Source organism: Rhamphochromis longiceps, linkage group LG12, assembly GCF_057381845.1.
Source record: "Rhamphochromis longiceps isolate RC_006_pf linkage group LG12, R_longiceps_female_GT1.1, whole genome shotgun sequence".
NCBI classification, from domain to species: domain Eukaryota; kingdom Metazoa; phylum Chordata; class Actinopteri; order Cichliformes; family Cichlidae; genus Rhamphochromis; species Rhamphochromis longiceps.
Genome location: NC_140568.1, coordinates 18,203,943 through 18,225,277, shown reverse-complemented (window position 1 = coordinate 18,225,277; position 21,335 = coordinate 18,203,943). Strand labels below are relative to the sequence as shown.

Below are 21,335 nucleotides of genomic sequence, written 5' to 3'. Positions count from 1 at the left end.
TTTTAACTTGTTTTATCAGTTTTAATCTTTTAACTTTATGCATCAACTAAAAATTTAATTATATGCACCATTCTCTGACTTGAAGAAATTAGTTTAACATTTAAACCTATTTTCTGTACATTCCAGCACATAAAATAAAAATATTTTTTGTGTTTACACTCAGTCTTTCAAATAGATGCAAGTAAAACGCAGCAGAAAATAAATAAAATCAAACACTAGCGGTCCTGTTGCTCTATTTTCACCTGTAAAGCAGGAGTAGGGTAGGCGGAGGTTTACCCTGGTGCAGGTGTGCCGCAGCGGTCAGTGGAAGAATCCGCGAGTTTCTCTGTGAATTTCCCATTACGTTGTTGCGCACTCGGTGCTTGTTTAGGGGGTTTTTTTCGCTGTAAAAAGAAGTTTTCTTCCTACGCACAACGGACACTAATGTTTTTGTCACTTTTTATGGAATCAAACTCAAAGTAAGGTCTGTACTTCCACGCTTTAAACGCTGCACGCTCATACTATCTCCCCTACATGATATATTATCCATTGTTGATCTGCACACAGCTGTTGTCGCGAACGTCGCACTCGCTTACGTCATTGTCATGAGACATTCTCGCAAAAAAATCACGCAGTAACGCAGCGTTCCTACAAGAAAGTAACGGTAATCTAATTACCGTTTTTGCGATAGTAATCCCTTACTTTACTCGTTACTTTAAAAAAGTAATCAGATTACATTAACGCGTTACAAGTAACGCGTTACTGCCCATCTCTGTTTAACAATGAGATGTCGCTGAAGTTCATGTGCGTGTGAAGGCAGACAAGCGAATACAGTTGACAGTATAAAATTTCACAGTTTTGACATTCGCAGAATAAAAATGTTTATGGTCAAATATTTTTGGTCTTTTTGTCCCTTTCCTAGGTCTGAAGAGGAAAAAGCGGAAGATGGGAATGTACAACCTGGTCCCTAAAAAGAAGGCCAAGGCAGTTAAACAGCCAGAGAAGGCAGGTCTATTAATTTATTTGCTCACTGACACAAACGTTGACTGGGGGTTTGGTTGAAAAGAGGCACTCTACTAAGATATTACGCAGTTGTTAATACCAAGTGCAGATCTTTGAATCACATGGCGTTGTATGTTTCCCTGTTGTTCTGCATACACTTACAGACATTGTTCTTTTGTATGGTTAAATGTTGTTAATTCATTATTTGTCAGACTGATTCTGAGTGGGACATTGGCATTTTTCATTTGTCACTGTCACAATGTGGTTTTCTTGTTCAACTGTTTCAGAACTTTTGCTATGAAAGGATGTCTACACAGAATTCTGTTTGCTTGTTGCAAATTGCTTTGTAGTTACTGGTCACTCGTTCGCTTCAATTTGTTATCATACATGTCAGTCATAATGTCAATACTTTGCTCTCACTGGTAGTCACTTGACCTAGAAGTTGAGAAGCTTAATTTGAGACGTGCCCACTGGACTTTGAGGTTGGCAAGTGTTGTCTTCATGGACTTGTTCCTGCAGACTACTTCCAGTTTGGACTAGCCTTTTTTCAAATGACTAGACATAAATTGTCAGAAAATGTTATTCCTGTCTTTATCAATTTTTTATTATTTTTCTGTGTTTTAGAAAGAGGAGCCTAAAGTCAGAATGGAGAAGAACCAAACTGCAGTTGTTGAGAAACCAGTGAGTCCTCCTGTAACTGTACAGGCTGGAGCAACGACAGCTGTCAGGAGGGAATCGCACGTGGAGGAGATGGAGTCAGGACAAGGGAGCCATGTAGAATACACAGAGCTGGCTTTGGACTGCCTGGACCTGAAAGCTCAGCAGGAGCTTCTCTCACCATCCGTATCAGCAGGTAAGATGAACTTACTGAAGGATAACTGGATTACCTCTAACCTGAAGTCATCACAGCTCCTCTTTTCTTTCTACAATGCTCAGTTTTAGAGTTCACAGGCTTGCTGTGATCTGTATTAGAATAACAGGATTTTGTGTGTAGGTCTGGCAGCATATTCTGAAGTGGCAGAAACAGACTTGGCTGAGGAATTGCCGCTATGCTGCTGTCGCATGGAGACACCTAACAGCAGAGGAGGCCTCTCTGCGTTGGATCAGACCTGCATGGCCATGGAGAGTGCAGATGGAACGGTAAAGATCAACTAGAATAACAAAGACATTCATGGTCTCATTGCCCCTGGAGAAAAAAGCTTCACAGTAAACTATATGAAATTAATTTTATTTGTAAACACATCTTCAGATAAACAATACATGACTTTTTATTTAGCTAAAATTTAGGGTTAGCCAATTAGTGTATGGCAAAACTAAGTACAGCCTTTCTGCTTCGATAGGAATTAAGAGATTAAGTAGTGCTGCTAATCAAATATACTTGATTAGATGACCATTAGTAAGTGTGGGCACCTCTATAAAAGCAGAGGTTTTAGTAAGGCTGGAGCATTCAGCTGTGTTATCAGAAAAATTAGTAATGGTCTTAAAGAAGCAATTGCTGCTGCCCATCAGTCTGCAACGAGTTTTAAGGCCATTTCCAAATAATATAAACTCGTATCATTCAACAGAGAGAATGTCTTTCCATGAGTGAATCTCCCAGTAAATTCACCACAATGGAAGACTGCAGCGGTCAGAGAAATCTGTCTGACAGCTAAAACAGAAAGTCCACAAGTTACATCTCAGACTCTATAGGCCTCAGCATGTTAAATGTTAAAGTTTATCACAGTAAAATTAAAAAATGGCTTGATAGGAAAGGTTTTTAAATGCTATTTTCTCTTAAAAGGTCATGACATCACAGCTTGGCTTTGCTAAGATGCATCTGAACAAAACACACAATTTCTGAATCAATGTCTTTTGGAGAGTTGAGATCAAAGTGCAGATGTTTAGCCTTAATACACAGTGCCACATTTGTCAAAAACCTAGCACAGTGATGGAGAGGTGATGATTTGAGCTTGTTCTGAAGCCACTTTTGTATAACAAAGTATTCTAAAATTAAAAGCAAGACCATCAGCGTGAGAGCTAAAGCTTGGCTGAACTTGTCCTGTCATTCAGTGTGACAATAACCTTGTTTGCATTAATGCTGCATCAGTGTGGTATTCATTTTTTGTGTCTGTGTGTCTCCGCTCAGCTAAATCGCTGTCACAGGCGAGTAATGAAACAGGAAATGATGCGCCCCTCCAACACTGTCCATCTGCTGGTGTTGTGCGAGGATCACCGAGCCGGTATGGTCAAGCACCAGTGCTGCCCTGGATGTGGACTCTTCTGTAGGACGGTGAGCAGACAAAGCACACAAAGTCCTGAGATTATTAATTTACTGCAGTACATGCTCAAATATACTGCAGGACATTTTTGGCTGTTTTTGACTACTTTTGATTTTACCTCTATATTTCACTTTTAAAAACATTTTTCATTTTCACATACTCTATTAGTATATAGTATATTTACTATACATACTATATACCAGAGCTTCCCAAAGTGTGGGGCCTGCCCCCCAGGGGGGGCGTAGAGCCATTGCAGGGGGGCGCGGTATGAAAAGGGGAGAAAAAAAACAAAAAAATGCTTGGACACTGCTAGCACGGGGCGCCCACACAAACGCATAGCAGGAGATGAAGCATCACTGAATATGTTTCCAAACCAACTTCATTCTAAGCCAAAGACTAGAAAATATGGTGAAGCATATCTTCCCTTTGCCTTCACCTGCACATGTGCCAAGTACGGATGGGTACCGGTAATGGCACCGGTTCTGACATAAACGGTAGTAACCAGACCGAAAAGCAGCGCACATTTCGGTACTTTTTTTTTTTTTCCCCTGAGATGTCATACACTTTGGATTCTAGCCAATCATTTAACCTTCACAAGGATAGTAGGCGGGCCCACGTACATTATTTTAGAGCAGAGCTACAGATTAAAAATGCCCAAGGCAAAGAGGTCTAAAGTCTGGCTGTACTTCACAGCAAAAGATGCAAACTCAGCAGCCTGCAGGTGATATTGTGCAAAGGACGTTTGCACAGTATCACTGTTTTTCATTTTGTCATTATTGTATGTAGAAAAATTGACTTTAATCCATTTTGGAATAAGACTCTAACATGACAGCATGTGGAACAGTGATGCGCTCGGAATACTTTCCGGATATTCTGTGTATTTACTTTACACATTTAAAGGGGATGTCGCATTCCTCCAAGAGACTCATTTACAGATGTCTGACCTCTCTTCCAGGAAGGTTCCTGTCTTCAAATCAACACAAATTAACACAAAATATTAGTAATCGCTTTGAGTGTATATGTGGCTTGACAAGTGAAAGATGTGGCGATCGTGGCTCAAGAGTTGGGAGTTTGCCTTGTAATCGGAAGGTTGCCAGTTCGAGCCCCGGCTTGGACAGTCTTGGTCATTGTGTCCTTGGGCAAGACACTTCACCCGTTGCCTACTGGTGGTGGTCAGAGGGCCCGGTGGCGCCAGTGTTCGGCAGCCTCACCTCTGTCAGTGCGCCCCAGGGTGGCTGTGGCTACATGTAGCTTGCCATCACCAGTGTATGAATGTGTGTGTGAATGGGTGGATGACTGAGTATGTAAAGCGCTTTGGGGTCCTTGGGGACTAGTAAAGCGCCATACAAATACAGGCCATTTAGAAACGTTTCAATCTGAAACATGTTGAATGTTTCACTGCTGTTCTTCTTAACTTTTATCCCATAGGGCACCTTCATGGAGTGCAGGCCCTATGGCAGCATCTCCCACCGCTTTCACCGTGACTGCGCCTCCATCCTGAAGGACCGAAAGTTTTGCCCCCACTGTGGAGAGGATGCCTGTGGGGCAAAGGAGGTCACAGTCCCCAAGGCTGATCTGTCACCCTCTGTCCCTAGATTGAATCCTGAGTCATTGCTTCCAGCTGCATCTGCGGTGGCTATGCCGGCTTCAGTCCCAAACATGTTACGAATACAGGGGCTCAGAGCTAAAAAGAGCAGTGAGCCGCAGAGAGGCAGAGATGAGAGCCCAAGCAGGTAACATAGTGCTGCTTGTGGCCATGACATCTCTTCTCCTCACAGATGAAAAGTAAAGACTAACTTCCTGGATGAAAGGAACTATTAAACGATAAATCAAGCTTACTACTTGTTTTTTTTCTCTGCAGGTTAAAGGATGAGGCTGTGAACACTACAGAAAGACTTCCCAAAGAGTCACTGGAGAGCATTCTGTTGGCACTGGATGATGAGAAGTAAGGTTACCCATGAAATATAAGAGTGACATCAGTGTGGGTATCAAAGTTTACACTTTGAGATAAATGAATAAGCTGTATTCTTTTCAGCCTCAAACCAAAGAAGGTCAAGTACCCCACAAGGCAGCTGTACATTTCTGCAAAGCAGGGAGACCTCCAGAAGGTCATCCAGCTTCTAGGTAGCTCACATATGTTCTCAGAAGAAAATTGGCTTTAGCAACATCAACTCTGGATCTACTTCTTGGCGGCTGTGTAAGACCAAAATTTGTGTGTTACAGTTGATGGGAAGGACCCCAACTTTTTGATGGAGGGCCAAAACAAATGCACCCCCCTTTATGCAGCAGCTGCTGAAGGTCACCAGGAGATCTGTCACATGCTGGTCCAGGTGAGACGATATTAGCTTCACTGCAGACTGTTTGATAAGACGTATTGGAGACATGCTTTCTGGACACCCAAGTTGTAAATGCGATTACTCAAGACAAGGTGATACCTCAGGTGCATCTACCGTATTTTCACGACCATAAGACGCACTGTACTAAAAGGCGCAGTCTCAGTTATGTGTGCCATTACTGTATTTAACACACACATAAGGCGCACTGGATCATAGGGCGCATACAAGTACCGTATGCGTATTTAAAAATAAAGCGGGAGCAAACCTGAGTTCGGTACCTTACTCACATTTTTATTACCAGTAATCGTCATCATCAACAACACACAAGCATACAAGTGTGCATATTTAAAAATAAAGCAGGAGCAAAACAAAGTTTGGTACTCACATTTTTATCATCAATCAAACCCATCGAAGTCCTCATCCTCTGTGTCTGAATTGAACAGCTGCGCTAAATCTCCATCAAACATGCCAGGTTCACTTTCTTCACTGTCAGAGTCACTTTCCGTGCCGTGCGGCTCCTCGGAAATGATGCCAGCTTTTGCGAAAGCTCGAACAACAGTGCCAGCAGACATGTTAGCCCAAGCATCTACAATCCATTGGCAAATTGTGGCGTAACTCGCCCGGCGCTGCCTTCCACTCTTGGTGAAACTGTGGTCTCCATCGGTCATCCATCACTCCCAGGCCGCTCGCAGCCTTACTTTGAACGGGCGGTTCACACCGATGTCCAGCAGTTGGAGTTCCTTTGTCAGGCCTCCCGGAATGACAGCAAGCTCACAGTTAATTTGTTTCACTAGTTTTTTCACATCAGCTGTGAGATGGGCACGCATAGAGTCACAGATTAAGAGCGATGGTGATGCGTGGAAAAAACCACCTGGTCTCCTTACATACACCTCCCTCAGCCACTCTTTCATCATTTCCTCATCCATCCAGCCCTTTTCATTTGCCTTAATGATGATTCCTGCTGGAAACTTCTCTTTAGGCAAAGTCTTTCGCTTAAAAATCACCATAGGCGGCAGTTTCTGTCCATTAGCATGGCAGCCAAGCACAACAGTAAAAGAAGATTTTTCATACCCCGTTGTGCGTATCGCTACCGTGCTGGTCCCCTTCTTCTCCACAGTGTGACTCACCGGGATGTCAAAAGTAGAGATGGACCGATCCGATATTACGTATCGGTATCGGTCCGATACTGACCTAAATTACTGGATCGGATATCGGAGAAAAATAAAAAATGTAATCCGATCCATTAAATATCACGAAAGCACCTCACAAAACTTGCAACACGCCGTAACTCACCTCAGAACGTTAGCACGTCGGAGCAGTATGCATCACGTGATAGAGCGGCTGTGGCATGCGGGACCTGTCGGTGGTCTGGATAGCATTTGGAGCTTCGCTAGCAACCCGGCATTTCATCTCCGACAAAGTTATCCTGAGAGAAGTAAAGCAACTGTGTAAGTCCATCTCTGAATGTTTGTAAAGCATTCCTGCGTTAAGCTTAACAAGCGACTGCCTCTCCTGCTGCTACTTCAATCATGAAACTGCTTAACGATCAGCTGATCGGCTTTTCTGTCGCGAGTCCGTGTCTCTAGTTTGCTTTTGGCCCATTTTGCACCAGAAAGAGGAAACCAGCGGCTGAACAACAGCAGCACGTTTAAGCTTGATCAGCTGTTGTTAGAATGTATTTAATATTACTTTCTACTCGAGGATCTTTTTGTAGCTGACGGCTGGTAACTGTGCAGGGGCGGATCTAGCAAAGTTTAGCCAGGGGGGCCGATAGGGCATTAACAGGGAAAAGGGGGCACAAAGACATACTTTTCTTTCTTATTCTCATTTAAAATGTCTAGCTTTTAATAAATAATTATCTGACACCCAAAGTTTTAATTTGATGTAAAATGAATAGAAGTCCATTACTATATATAGTAACTATTAAGTCTAATATATATACCCTAGTAAGCTATAGTACTTTTTCCTTTGGGAAGGTACCATCTGTGCAGTCTGCAATTTTGTTGAAGAAAGATGTTGAATCTATTTAATATTTCTTGAAAAATAATTGATTTCTGTGCATTTTTTTTCACACTGCATCAAATTAAGGTTGATTACGTCGATTAAGCATCATGAGGTGGAGCGTGAGGGGTGGTTCCCTATTTTTTATTTATTTATTTTTGTTGTTGCTGGGAGTTGGAACCCTATTAGTTAGGTTGCTTAATATTTATGCTAAGTACTCTTTAAAATACCAGAATAGGGAGGATGGTGTAGGTTTAAGTTTATTAGATTGATCAGTATTGCTGAACTATGAAATATTTTTTTTTGCATACAGGTATAACAGAATAGCTTTAGTGTAGTTGTTGTTTTAAACTTGAGTATGAACTTATACAAAATGCAGCAAGATATTTAAAAAACAGTTTTGTTGATTAAAAAACACTATATCGGATTCATATCGGTATCGGCAGATATCTAAATTTATGATATCGGTATCGGTATCGGACATAAAAAAGTGGTATCGTGCCATCTCTAGTCAAAAGTGAGCGGGACCTCGTCCATGTTAGTGATGTGGCTGGGCTGGATGTTTTTGTCGCCGATGTGTTTGCTGCAGTAGGAGCGGAAGATGGCCAGCTTTTCCTTATAATCCGCTGGAAGTTGCTGCGCTACCGTAGTCCTGGTCCGGATGGAAAAATGGCACCGTTTCATAAAACGAAAGCACCAAGACGGACCTCCTTGGAAATGTTCAATGTTCATCTCTTCAGCTAGTGAAACTGCTTTTAGCCGAATGGTGACCGTCGAAACGCTTCTCCCGCTCGTTCTTTGCTCAATGATCCACCGCTCGAGTCTTTCCTCCAACTCGGGCCACCTCGCCTTATGTCCGCGGAAACTCAGCTGCGTTTTCTTGACCTGCCGGAGCTTGTTTTCTAGCTTCCCCCATTTGCGAACCATCGATTCGTTAATCTTAAATTCTCACGCCGCTGCTCGATTTCCATGTTCCTCCGCGTAGCTGATGGCCTTCAGTTTAAACTGTGCTTCGTAAGCGTGTCTCTTTGCCATTTTCAGGGTTGTTAAAACAACGATGTCCTGCATAATGCACATACCTGTTCTTTTATACAGGTATGTGCGATAAAGTCAACGCATACACTTTACCCTTTAGCGTTCTCATGGTGTTTTCTACTACGTCCTCATTACAACACACAGGGCGCACTGCGCTATAGGGCGTGCCGTACTTTTTGAAGAAAATCTAAGACTTTTAAGTGCGCCTTATGGTTGTGAAAATACGGTACTAGAAATCTTTGAGTTTAAATCTAAGTGACCTTGAACTTGAGGTCAGAGGTCAAGTTTTCTTGCAACTATAACTCAAGAAGGAAGTCAGTGAAGGAAGTGTGGGATTTTCACATTTATACTGTATGTGAATCTATTAGCAGTGTGAAGAGCAGCACTGGCGGCCACCAGTATTTTTCTATTCTGTGGGAGGAAAGCTGGAATTGTGTCAAATAAATCCTGGGAAGACATTTTTAAGATCAATGATCCCTAATCTTGAAAAATGACAGAGTTTTGAAGAGAAAAGAATTTGTAAGTATAGATAAATAAATCCTGATCAGATAGTTTAAAAAATGAATGGTTAATTACTCATTGCAATAAGTAGAAACAATTTTTTTTTAAGTAATCCTATAAATTAATTCAGCTTGCACCATGAACTAATATGCCGCAGTGCATTTGTTTATCTGTCCAGTATTATTAAAATTCCAACATCCTTTCTCAGAGTGGTACTGAAAAAACTGGTTCATGCATTTATTACTTCAAGGCTGGACCAACTCCCAGTTTAAATTCAGAAGTGAGACTCCCTCTCCGCTTTTAGTTGGGACTGATTGAGGTGACCTTAGTTTGGCGTTCACTTTTGGGAGATTTCCGATAATGCACTAGTACTTCTACATCGCTCCACTTTTTTCCTCCCCATATGATCATATGAAAGCATTGTCATTTGTTTTTGTCTGCTCTGTTTGTTGTTCATGGTTTCTCTGTATGAGTTAACATGCCCGTCTTGGCTCACAGGTGGAAGGTGTAGTCATACTGAATACTGACTTTAAAGCTTACTACTACGGTACAAACTCTATTTTTTCAGTATGTACTCTATTTATGTATGTTTGTGCACATTGCTTCACCTAGGTCCCATTTTCCTATCAAAATATAAAGTAATTGAGCAATAAGATATCATCTTAAATTTTGTACAGTACAGTATGTGTGAGTCAAGGATTCCCAGTTTAGTCTCTGGTGGAAATTATTCTTTACAAATTAAAAAACAAAAAAAAACAAAAACACATCAGGGTTTTAATAGTTTTGCAATTTTCATTAGTTTTTATTTTTATTTAGTTTTGACTTCAGATTTTCAATTTTATATCAGTTTTAATTAGTTTTTACCAATTGTTTGCTAGTTTAGTTTAGTTTGTATTTTTTTTGAAAATCCTTAGTTTCAGTTTAGTTTTGATTAGTTTCAGTTATAGTTTTAGTTGTGTTTGCAATAATTAAGTGCAACAAAATCCCAGTTTCATCATATCAGTCATGCTCTTCTGCTTATCCTTGGGTATGTTGCTATTCCAGCTACCACACCCTGCACCCTGGACAGGTCGCCTGTCTGTCGCAGGGCTAACACACAGAGACAGACAACTCACATTCCCACCTATGGGTTCTTTAAATAAATAAATAAATTAGGGCAGATGAACAACCATTGATACCAGGCAACTATAAAATGTATATCTTGGCCCCAATGAGACTATTAACTCTTGCAGCACCGGGTGTTCGTAATTTTGGTTCAAGTGAATTGATAAACTTTTTGAAGGCAATTGACTCACACGGTTATGTAGATATCCCAGTCCTGTTGTCTCGGGATGCATCACGCTGCCTTGCCTGGGGTTAGCTTCTGTTTTCTGGGGATGAGGGTTGAGTGTGCTCCCTTACCTTCTCAAGGTAAGCTAGGTTAGCCTTCTTGTGTGAGCTTTTCAAGAGCACTTTAAGGTTTGTGGGATTTTTTTCCCCTTTAGAAATGTCCCTCATAATTCGTCTCTTTCCACTACAAGACACTTGCTTTATCCAAAACACAGTCATATTCAAAGTAATCCCAAATTGGACTCCGGCGCTTTCTCCTGACTTTTCCTGACATGATTCTGCGAGTGGACGGAGCAGCAACACAGACGACTCGACTAACGTACTGCCACCTGCTGGCATAATGAGACAGCAAGAAAAAAATCTGTAAACTAAACTTCATTTTTACCCTTGACTATTGTATGACACGCACACATCAATGAAAACTAGACACATTTTTACTATAAATTCAGTTAATTTTAGTTAGTTTTGTGAACACTCATTCCAGTTTTAGTTAGTTTTCCTTTTTTTGTTTTTATTTCCGTTAACGAAAATGTTTTTTCACTTCTAGTTTTCGTTATTTCATTAGTTTTCGTTAACAATAACAACCTTGGTGCACACACAGGCTGGAGCTAACCTGGACATGTTTGATGAGGACCAGAGAACACCACTGATGGCAGCCTGTGAAAACAACCACCTGGACACGGTGAAGTATCTTCTTCGAGCCGGAGCGTCCGTCAGCCACAAGGTGGGTGGGTCAGTCCCCATCTTGGGCACCGTTAGCGTCTCCTATCAGCCTGGTGTATGCTTTACTCAGATTCTGTGTCATCCATCACTCAGTCTGATTCCACTCTCTGTCATCTGCTGCCACTTCTTAGGACCTTCAGAACCTGAGGTTCTGTTTTTAGAATCATATTCATTTTTTTCAACTGCTTATTAACAAGTCAGGTTAAAGGGGGGGTCCAGGCGAACAAAAGAAAACAACCCCTAAAACATGACAAAGGCATTAGATTACAAGAATCTAAGATTATCGTATAGTTTAAGAGATTCAGGGACCTGAAAACAACCAATACAGTAAAGCAAAAAATATATTTTATTTTCACTACATGGGCAACCTGGTAGCTGTACAGTTTCTAGCTTTACACAATTCAGAAGATCAGTTTATTGATGGGGAGGATTGAACGTGAGTTTTGTCTCGCACGGGAAACTGGTCGCAACTAGCATTGAGAGGTTCAGGCAGCAGCTAACCCAGGTACAATTTTGCAGAAAATCTGCCTACAATTTTGTCTGTGTAGGTTCTCAGCCATCCAGGTCGTTGTAGTCTAAGGAGCTGGGAAGAAAGCAACTGGACCTCTTTGAATTTTGTGAAGATGTTTTACCTCATCCAAGAAGCTTCTTCAGTTTTAAAACCAAAAGGTAGACAGTCCCAGGTATTTAGACCCTAGTGTGGGTTGTCCCTTAAGAGGGTCTAAGGAGCTTGGAAGGAAAAGTATCTGAACTTTTTTAAGTTGCTTGAAGATGTTTCACCTCTCATCAGAGAAGCTTCTTCAGTTCTGGGGTCAAATGGTGGAGAGTCCCAGATTTAAACCCTGTGGGAGTGCCTCCCCAAGAGGGATAAAAGGACCCCCTAATGATCCTCCACCTAATCACATGAGTAAAGGTGTGAAAATGGGTGTAGGTCACAATCAGCCAAGGTTTCAGGTGAGCTCACTGTGAAACCTAGCCCCACCCTATCATGTGATTTCCTGAGGATGTGAGTGGGTGTTAAGGTGTCTGGGAAGGGATCTCAAAACTAGATTATAGATGGCAGACACTTGGTGTCGTAAACCACCGCCTCTGTTCAAAGATAGTCACTCACAGTGGACATAAATGGCTTCATTTATATCCACTGTGAGCGACCATCTTTCTGCTGTCTGCCATCGATAATCCAGTTTTCAGATCCCTTCCCAGGCGCCTCAATCCCCACAAACATCTCAACAGGTCACATGTGTCAATCATACACATTAGAGACCAGAACTAGAGTGTCTGAGTCAACCTACTCGATAGCTTTGCAGTGTGAAAATTGTCATTACTGAGTAATGAATAATAATCCACTGGTTTTCCTGGTGTGATGATATGATGGCAGCATTACTACACTAGAATAAAAAAGTGTATTGTTTTGATCTACACACATAGTTTGATTTGTTATGGGTTAGCGAAAATAGGATATGCAAAGTGTTCTGAGTATTTTCAGAATCTGCTCTGTTGTGATTTGTTATTTTATTTATGCAGAGAATTGGTTATGTAATTGTGGCCAAGAAAAGAATTAGCATTGAAGCAACAAATATGCGAGAGACCCCCATTAAGCAAGTTTCTGAAACTACTATATGAAAAATAAATACGCTCACCAGCTGTAAGGCATAAACAGTGGAGCAGGAGCAGGTAGAGAACATTTCTGAGCTGCTTGATGCACTTTGCTTCATCATTTTTTGTCTATTGTCCTATTTGACTCACAAGGTCCAGAAATCAGTAAAGTTCTCTTTCTTCTGGGCTTTGACAGTGTTGGCAGCAATGCAGTGTTGTTCAGTGTGAATCATGTTGTCATCCCAGGATATCACGGGCTTCACTTGTCTGCATCTGGCAGCTAAACTGGGGCATTACAATGTAATTCATCATCTGCTCTCCAAGGCATCCAAATACATCAATTGTCAGGTAAAAACACGGTGCGATTCACTAACTGCCCCTAATAGTCATGCGTTATGGGGAATCTTGGTGTGACATTTTCTGCGTATGTGTGCACAGGATGATGGAGGGTGGACTCCCATCACCTGGGCCATCGAGTACAAGCACAAGGAGCTGGTCCACCTGCTGCTGGCCAAAGGAGCCGATGTTAATATCAGAGATAAGGTTGGTGTGCTCGGCATACTGTTTTACTCTTGTTCCAGTGTTGGGTAAGTTACTTTAAATTAGTAACTTAGTTACATTACTAGTTACTTCTATTAAAAGTAACTCAGTTACTTCAAGTTACTCGTTACTTTCAAAGTAACTAGTTACTAGGGAAAGTAACTTTGGTTTTACTCAGAATTCTCTTGTTAATGTGTTGCTTCCGTAACTGGATATCCAGCAAGATAGGTAAATGCACTTCCTCCTTCTACGCACGCACCTGATTCAGTAAACAGGTTCTAGCACTTGTAACAAGGTGTCGCAGGCAACCAGAACAGTGTGAAAAAGTATGAAAATATTTGTTGAACACAATACAACAAACCATATCACCAGTAATAATCTCCAAAGAAGAAGAAAAAGCCACACAGTTCCCGCTTGATTGCGTTTGTGTTTTAGTTTATTGTCCTGGCTCATCTAAAGAGAAGCACTAAGTTATTTGTGAACCCCCGCTACAAGAGCGTCTCTCAGCATGGGCCCGAAAAAAGTTCTGTCAGCCTAGGATATTAAGAAGTCGCTGGAGTTTATGACAGAGGAGATTTCTGCTGTCAAACTGCAGCAGAAAGCCGTCCTGGACCTGGTCGAGGAAGTTAAGGCTCTCCGCATCCAGAACGCCGAGAAGTAGGGCTGCTCGATTATGGCAAAAATGATAATCACTATTATTTTCACTGAAGTTGAGATCTCGATTATTTGACGATATTTATTTAACCCTTTAAGACCTACTATAGAACCAAGTCCGCCAGAGCTTATATTATTTTTTTACATGTTGTAGTGCCATTTGTGGGAGCATTTCAAGTTGCTATACGTCAATACAACTGTTAAAGCCCATATTTTAATAATATGTATGCATAGTAACTACATTAATTGCAAAAAAGTGCAATAAACTACAAAAAAATTGAAAATCGTTTTTGTTTTTTTTTACATATATTTCTACTTGGAGAAATTTAAGAGGTTTATCCCTCAAAACTTTAAATACAAAAAAGTTGCAAAAAATAGTTTACAACAACAGGAAATTTATTGAGTGTCTTCATAGTTTTATTTTGGAGATACACCAATTTTTATATACTGCAGGAAAAACAAAAAAACAATCCTATAATGCCAATTTGCAAAGAAAACAGCATGTGCATCAAAATAAACTATTTCCAGCAGTGCAATTTGAGTTCTAAGCATCCCAGAAACTATTCAAAGAAGTCAAACATGACTTATAAAAACACCAGTATAGGTTTTTAAAGCCTACAAGTAAAAAACTACATTTTCCGCGAAGATGACGTCACTTCCAGTTTCGGGCAGGAAATGGCGGACCTGCGATAGTTCGGGCTGACGTCTTTTTCAATGTGGGAAGTGTTACGAACAGCTGATCGAACAGCTGAGAAAAAGGTCATAATTAGCTGTATATATAGAACACCTGGCTCTAGTATTCAAGTATTTAATGACTTCATAGAGGAAATATTCTCTAAAACAAATCAAAGTTATGTTTATCTGTGGTGATTTTAATATTGACCTGTTGAATCCGAAAAAGCATAAAATGACCGACGAATTCCTAAACCCTATGTACAGTTTGAGTTTACATCCTAAAATAACCAGGCCTAGCAGAATTACACCACATTGTGCCACCTTACTTGACAATATTTTCACTAACAATATGGAAAACAACATTGTGAGCGGAATATTAATTAATGACATCAGTGATCACCTACCAGTTTTTGCAGTTTATAAGATAAGATAAGATAAGATAACCTTTATTAGTCCCACACGTGGGAAATTTGTTTTGTCACAGCAGGAAGTGGACAGTGCAAAAGTTATGACGCAAAAATTAGAATACAATAAGAATAAATACAGTACACAACTGTACAGAATAGAATAAAATAATATACTATATACAGTAGAATAAAATAGAATAAAAATATACAATAAGATAAAAATAGAATACGAATGCTATATACAACTGAGTAAAAATACAACGATGCCAGAAAGGATTATTGCACTTAGTGTTATTGCACATGTGTGGATGTGTGTGTTTGTTCAGTTAAACTCTTTGTTGTGGAGTCTGACAGCAGTGGGGAGGAAAGACCTGCGAAATCTCTCCATCCCACACCGTGGGTGCCGCAGTCTCCCACTGAAGGAGCTGCTCAGTGCTGTCACAGTCTGCTGCATGGGGTGGGAGACGTTGTCCAACAGGGATGACAGCTTAGCCGCCATTCTCCTGTCACTCACCACCTCCACTGGGTCCAGAGGGCATCCTAGAACAGAGCTGGCCCTTCGGATCACCCTGTTCAGTCTCTTCCTGTCCCCAGCAGGGATGCTGCCGCCCCAGCAGACCACACCATAAAAGATAGCAGAAGCCACCACAGAGTCATAGAAGGTCTTCAGGAGTGGGCCCTCCACCCCAAACGACCTGAGTCTCCGCAGCAGGTACAACCTGCTCTGCCCTTTCCTGTAGAGGGCGTCTGAGTTATGAGTCCAGTCCAGTCTGTTGTTCAGATGAACACCAAGGTACCTGTAGCTGTCCACAGCCTCAATGTCCATACCCTGGATGTTCAGTGGTTGCAGTGGAGAATGCTTGTGCCTGCGGAAGTCTACCACCAGCTCCTTGGTTTTACTGGCGTTGATCTGGAGGTAGTTCAGCTGGCACCAGTCCACAAAGTCTTGAGTCAGTCCTCTGTACTCCTTGTCGTCCCCATCAGTGATGAGGCCGACTATTGCAGAGTCATCAGAGAACTTCTGCAGGAAGCACTGGGTGGAATTGTGGGAGAAGTCTGCAGTGTAGATGGTGAAGAGGAACGGAGCCAGAACCGTTCCCTGTGGGGCCCCCGTACTGCAGACGACCCTGTCCGACACACAGCCCTGAGTCCTCACATACTGTGGTCGGTCGGTGAGGTAGTCCAAAATCCAGGTAGTGAGGTGATGGTCCACTCCAGAGTTCTCCAGCTTGTCCTTCAGAACCGAGGGAAGAATAGTGTTGAAGGCACTGGAGAAATCAAAGAACATGATTCTCACAGTGCTTCCAGCGGTCTCCAGGTGAGCGAGGGAACGATGTAGGAGGTGACACTAGTTATAAGAAAAATCAGCATGAAAAACAACTGAGATACAGACGTGTAAGGACAGAAGAAACTATGAATGCACTTAAGAACGATCTATTAAATCAGGACTGGGACAATGTGTACAAAGAAACTGATATTGATATTGCATATGGCATATTTCTAAGAATATTCATGGAATTGTACGATAAAAACTGTCCAACAATAAAATACAACAGAAAGCACAAATATTCAGATAGACCATGGATCACTAAGGGTTTACAAAATGCATGTAAAAAGAAAAATACACTCTATAGGGAATTCCTAAAACAAAGAACAAAAGATGCTGAAAATAAATATAAAAAATACAAAAATAAGTTGACCAATATTATACGTATATGTAGAAAGGAGTATTATAGTAAAATATTGAACAACAATAAACATAATATGAAGGGAATATGGGATGTTTTAAACGGTATCATTAAAAATAATTCTGGACAACAAAGTTACCCTCAATACTTTATCGACAATGGCAATATTATGGAAAACACTGCTGATAAGGTCAACAGCTTTAATCATTATTTTGTAAATATTGGACCAAAACTGGCAGAACCTGAGTCACTGCCATCAGTAGACTGTAGTGAAAACCTGATTGATAGGAACCCTAACTCAATGTTCCTCACATCAGTGGAGGAAAAATAAATAATTGACATTGTACACATGTGTAAATATAAAACATCTACTGATTGTAATGATATTGACATGAAAATCGTCAAGAAGGTCATTGAAGGAATTGTAGGACCTCTAACATATATTTGCAACTTATCATTTCAGACGGGAAAAGTTCCAAACAAAATGAAAATAGCTAAAGTTGTGCCGCTGTATAAAACTGGGGATAGACGCCACTTCACAAATTACAGGCCTGTTTCTTTACTACCACAATTCTCCAAAATCCTAGAAAACCTGTTTAATAAACGATTAGACAAATTCTTAGATAAATATAAATTACTCTCTGACAGTCAATAGAGATTGACAGACCACGTGACTTTCGCGCATTGCATGCCGTGAACTCGTGGCAAAACAATCCAAGTACCGCATCAAATGCAAGCATTTGCAGCACCGCAAAACGTTCATTCTTCGGTTCCAATAAACTCTTGCTTTTTCTTTGCCCCCCAAAAAGGTATGTACAAAACGAAGGAGAACAATGCCGGTCCGTACAAAGACAGACTTGATGAAAAGTCAAAGAAAAGATACGAGGAAAAAAATCAAACCAGTGAAAGTGTTAGACCCTTACGAGCACACAGAGGATCAAAAGACGTCAGCGTGCTGCCCAACTTTCACCATGCTCATATTTATAATTATACGGTTCTTGGAGTGAGCGCATACACTCGTGAAGTTTAGTAACTTCAGGTCACTGCAACAAGCCCAGGTACAGTTTACCGACGGATGGGTACAGGACCTTGAAATGCACCGTGTAGAAAGTAAAGACCATCGTACGTATCATAAGTTTACCAGTCTCACAAATCGTCTTCATAAATACACATTCGTTAACCGTTTATTAATATAACCTTTGAGCTCAACGGTAATTAATTAGTAGTGGAAATAATTTCTGGTACGCATCACAGAAATGTAGCAGTGACAATAATATTGTATGCTGTAATCGTACTGGGCAATTAGTGATACAAAACAACTGTTTTATCCTGTGAATAAAATGTTTTTGTCAGTGTACCATGGTAATAACAGAAGCGAAACACAATATTGTGTCGGGACAATTCACTGTTTATGCACAATAAACAAAGGAGCATAAAGCGACAATTTCTGTTCAGCGCCAGACTTGCTTGTAACCTATATCACCAATTATGTTAAGAAAAATGACGCATTAACTACAACAGCAGACTGACCTGTGTGGAAATGCTTGGAGCATTAACCTGTGAGCTGGAGTGTTCTGGGACGTTATATTTGGTCTTTGAATGGCTGCAATCCAGGCCATCCGTCGCCTCTTTGTTACTTCGGAAACATGGCTCGAACAATTTCTCTTCAACGACGTAATCCGATAACAACCGATCTCTTTACCTGTCGGCTTCCCGTGGCTGTCATGCGACCGGCTATTGCAGTTAATAATACAACAGCTTCTTGCCATTTTTTGTGTTTCTTTTTATCGCTGTATAACTGATTTCAATTGAAAGCCTACGTGCGCTAGTACCTCTTGCCATGAGTTCCCAGAATTCTTTGCGGTTTTACCCCTGAGTGACGTCACATTTTCAATCTCTATATGGATTCAGATCAAAAAGATCAACATCTCTGGCATTAATCGAATCAATTGAGGAGATTACGAATGCTATAGATCAGAAACAGTATGCAGCTGGAGTATTTCTGGATCTCAAGAAAGCATTCGACACAATCAATCATGACATATTAATTAATAAACTGGAGCGGTACGGGATCAGGGGGGTTGTACTGCAATGGGTGAAAAACTATTTAAGTGACAGGAAACAATTTGTGAAGCTGGGTGTTAGGGCTGCACGATTAATCGTTAGAAAATCGCGATCTCGATTCATACTTATGTGCGATCTCATTTCCAAATGTCAACGATTTTTAAAGAAAAAAAAGACGACGACGACGATTGTACCGCATCTTGATCCGGGACGTACTCTGCATGAAAACAAGTGCTCACTCTTCCTGCTCAACAAATGACAAGGGCGGAGCCTTATACCACGTGATACAGAAGCTGTGCCGTGTGATGCTAAAATTAGCAGGGAAAAAACAACGGAGAGCACGTCAGGGATGATGAGAAAGTGACAGGAGAAAATCCGTTCCGGGCAACCACCCAAACATCAATAACGGGAACCTTACACAGCGCTTCCCTATATACGTCGAACTCAAAGAAATTACGGAGGCTATCACTTATCACCTGACCAAAGATATGGCTCCCATCAACACTGTGCAAAACAAGGGATTTAGGAAAATGATCAACACCCTAGACAAACGCTACACAGTGCCGTCCCGCAACTATTTTTCTATTGTTGCACTACCTGCTCTATACACGCAGTGTCGAGCAACGGTGGAGACGGAATTTCAAGCAGTACAACATTTTGCGGCAACAAAAAACGTGAGACATTTGTTGTTTTTATGTTTATTTATTGTTTTTATGTTCAGTCTCAACTGTTACGAAGTTGATGTGCAGTTAATAAGTGCAATAAATATTTATACTGGAAAAGAGAATCGTGAGAGAATCGTGATCTCAATTCTATGCCAAAAAATCGTGATTCTCATTTTATGCAAAATCGTGCAGCCCTACTGGGTGTCCATTCCTCATCATGCTTGGACATTGCTTGTGGTGTTCCACAAGGCTCTGTACTGGGTCCAAAATTAATTATTATTCATATAAATGATATTTGTAAGGCATCTGATATATTAAAATTTGTATTATTTGCAGATGACACAAATATATTTTGTTCTGGGGGGAATCTAAAGGAGCTGCTGGATACAATTACTTCAGAAATGTGCAAAATTAAAAAATGGTTTAACAGGAACAAACTATCGCTAAATCTAAGTAAAACTAAGATAATCTTATTTGGGAATTCCCTTAGAAATGCACAAGTGCAGATTCATATAGATGGCGTGGAAATTGAAAGAGTACTAGAACATAAGTTTCTTGGTGTGATTATAGATGATAAATTAAACTTGAAGTCTCATATAAATCATATACATAACAAAATTTCAAGAAGTGTCTCAATCTTGAGTAAAGTAAAACACATTCTGGACCACAAATCACTCCACATTCTCTATTGTTCCCTGATTGCACCGTATTTGAATTACTGTGCAGAGGTTTGGGGCAATACTTACAAATGTTTGCTATCATCAGTCTTTATATTACAAAAAAGGGCCATAAGGATAATCCATAAAACTGGTTACAGAGATCATACAAATCCACTATTCTTAAAATCAAAAATTCAAAAATTCACAGATCTGGTTCATTTTCTCACTGCACAAATTATATATAAAGCAATAAATAACCTGCTTCCTGACAATATTCTAAAAATGTTTTCTAAAAGGGAACGGGGATACAATTTGAGGGGGGAATTAAATTTAAAACATCCTCGTATCCGTACAACATTAAAAAGTTTTTGCATCTCTGTGTGTGGAGTGAAGCTGTGGAACAGACTAAGTAAAGATATGAAGCAATGTCCGAGCATGGCGCAGTTTAAAAAGCGGTTTAAGGATATGGTTTTTACAGGGTACAGGGAAGAGGTAGAGATTTGATAGGGTGTTCTTGTCTAATATTTTCATGTGTGTGCTAGTGCACGGGTATGTTGGCATGGGTATATATTTGTAGGTTGTGTATCCTTTGAGGTGTTAATGGGGTTATTGAAAATGTGTATAAGTGCGTATGTGTATATACGTATGTATGGATATATATATGTATATATATGTGTGTGTATGTATATATATATATATATATATATATATATATATATATATATATATTTTCAACAAAAATATAAACGCAACACCTTTGTTACTGCTCCCATTCCCCATGGGATGGACGTAGAGACCTAAAATTCATTCCAGATACACAATATAACCATCCCTCCCAAACAGTGGTCACAAATCAGTCCAAATGTGTGGTAGTGGGCACATCTGCTATATTGAGATAATCCATCCCACCTCACAGGTGTGCCACATCAGGATGCTGATCTGACATCATGAGTAGTGCACAGGTGTACCTCAGACTGCCCACAACAAAAGGCCACCCTGGAATGTGCAGTTTTGTCTCACAGCAAAATGCCACAGATGCCACAAGCAATGAGGGAGCGTGCAATTGGCATACTGACAGCAGGAATGTCAACCAGATCTGTCGCCTGTGCATTGAATGTTCATTTCTCAACCATAAGCCGTCTCCACAGGCGTTTCAGAGAATATGGCAGCACATTCAACCGGCCTCACAACCGCAGACCTCGTGTAACCACACCAGCCCAGGA

The 21,335-nt window shown here is 40.7% G+C and overlaps 1 protein-coding gene across 4 annotated transcripts in view; it reads left to right on the top strand.

The window, feature by feature from the left end:
* LOC146657144 (histone-lysine N-methyltransferase EHMT1-like) overlaps positions 1-21,335 on the top strand; it is a 69,556-nt gene that overhangs the window by 9,087 nt on the left and 39,134 nt on the right. For 3 of the 4 annotated variants that reach the window (XM_085424992.1, XM_085424994.1, XM_085424993.1), the window contains exons 4-14: positions 902-984; positions 1,606-1,834; positions 1,976-2,121; positions 3,107-3,250; positions 4,668-4,972; positions 5,101-5,184; positions 5,275-5,363; positions 5,463-5,569; positions 11,043-11,165; positions 13,007-13,108; positions 13,199-13,303. In XM_085424992.1, coding sequence (XP_085281118.1) covers positions 902-984; positions 1,606-1,834; positions 1,976-2,121; positions 3,107-3,250; positions 4,668-4,972; positions 5,101-5,184; positions 5,275-5,363; positions 5,463-5,569; positions 11,043-11,165; positions 13,007-13,108; positions 13,199-13,303 — 1,517 coding nt within the window. Of the gene's footprint in view, positions 1-901; positions 989-1,605; positions 1,835-1,975; positions 2,122-3,106; positions 3,251-4,667; positions 4,973-5,100; positions 5,185-5,274; positions 5,364-5,462; positions 5,570-11,042; positions 11,166-13,006; positions 13,109-13,198; positions 13,304-21,335 lie in introns of all 4 variants that reach the window. The other variant, XM_085424995.1, reaches the window with a different exon arrangement.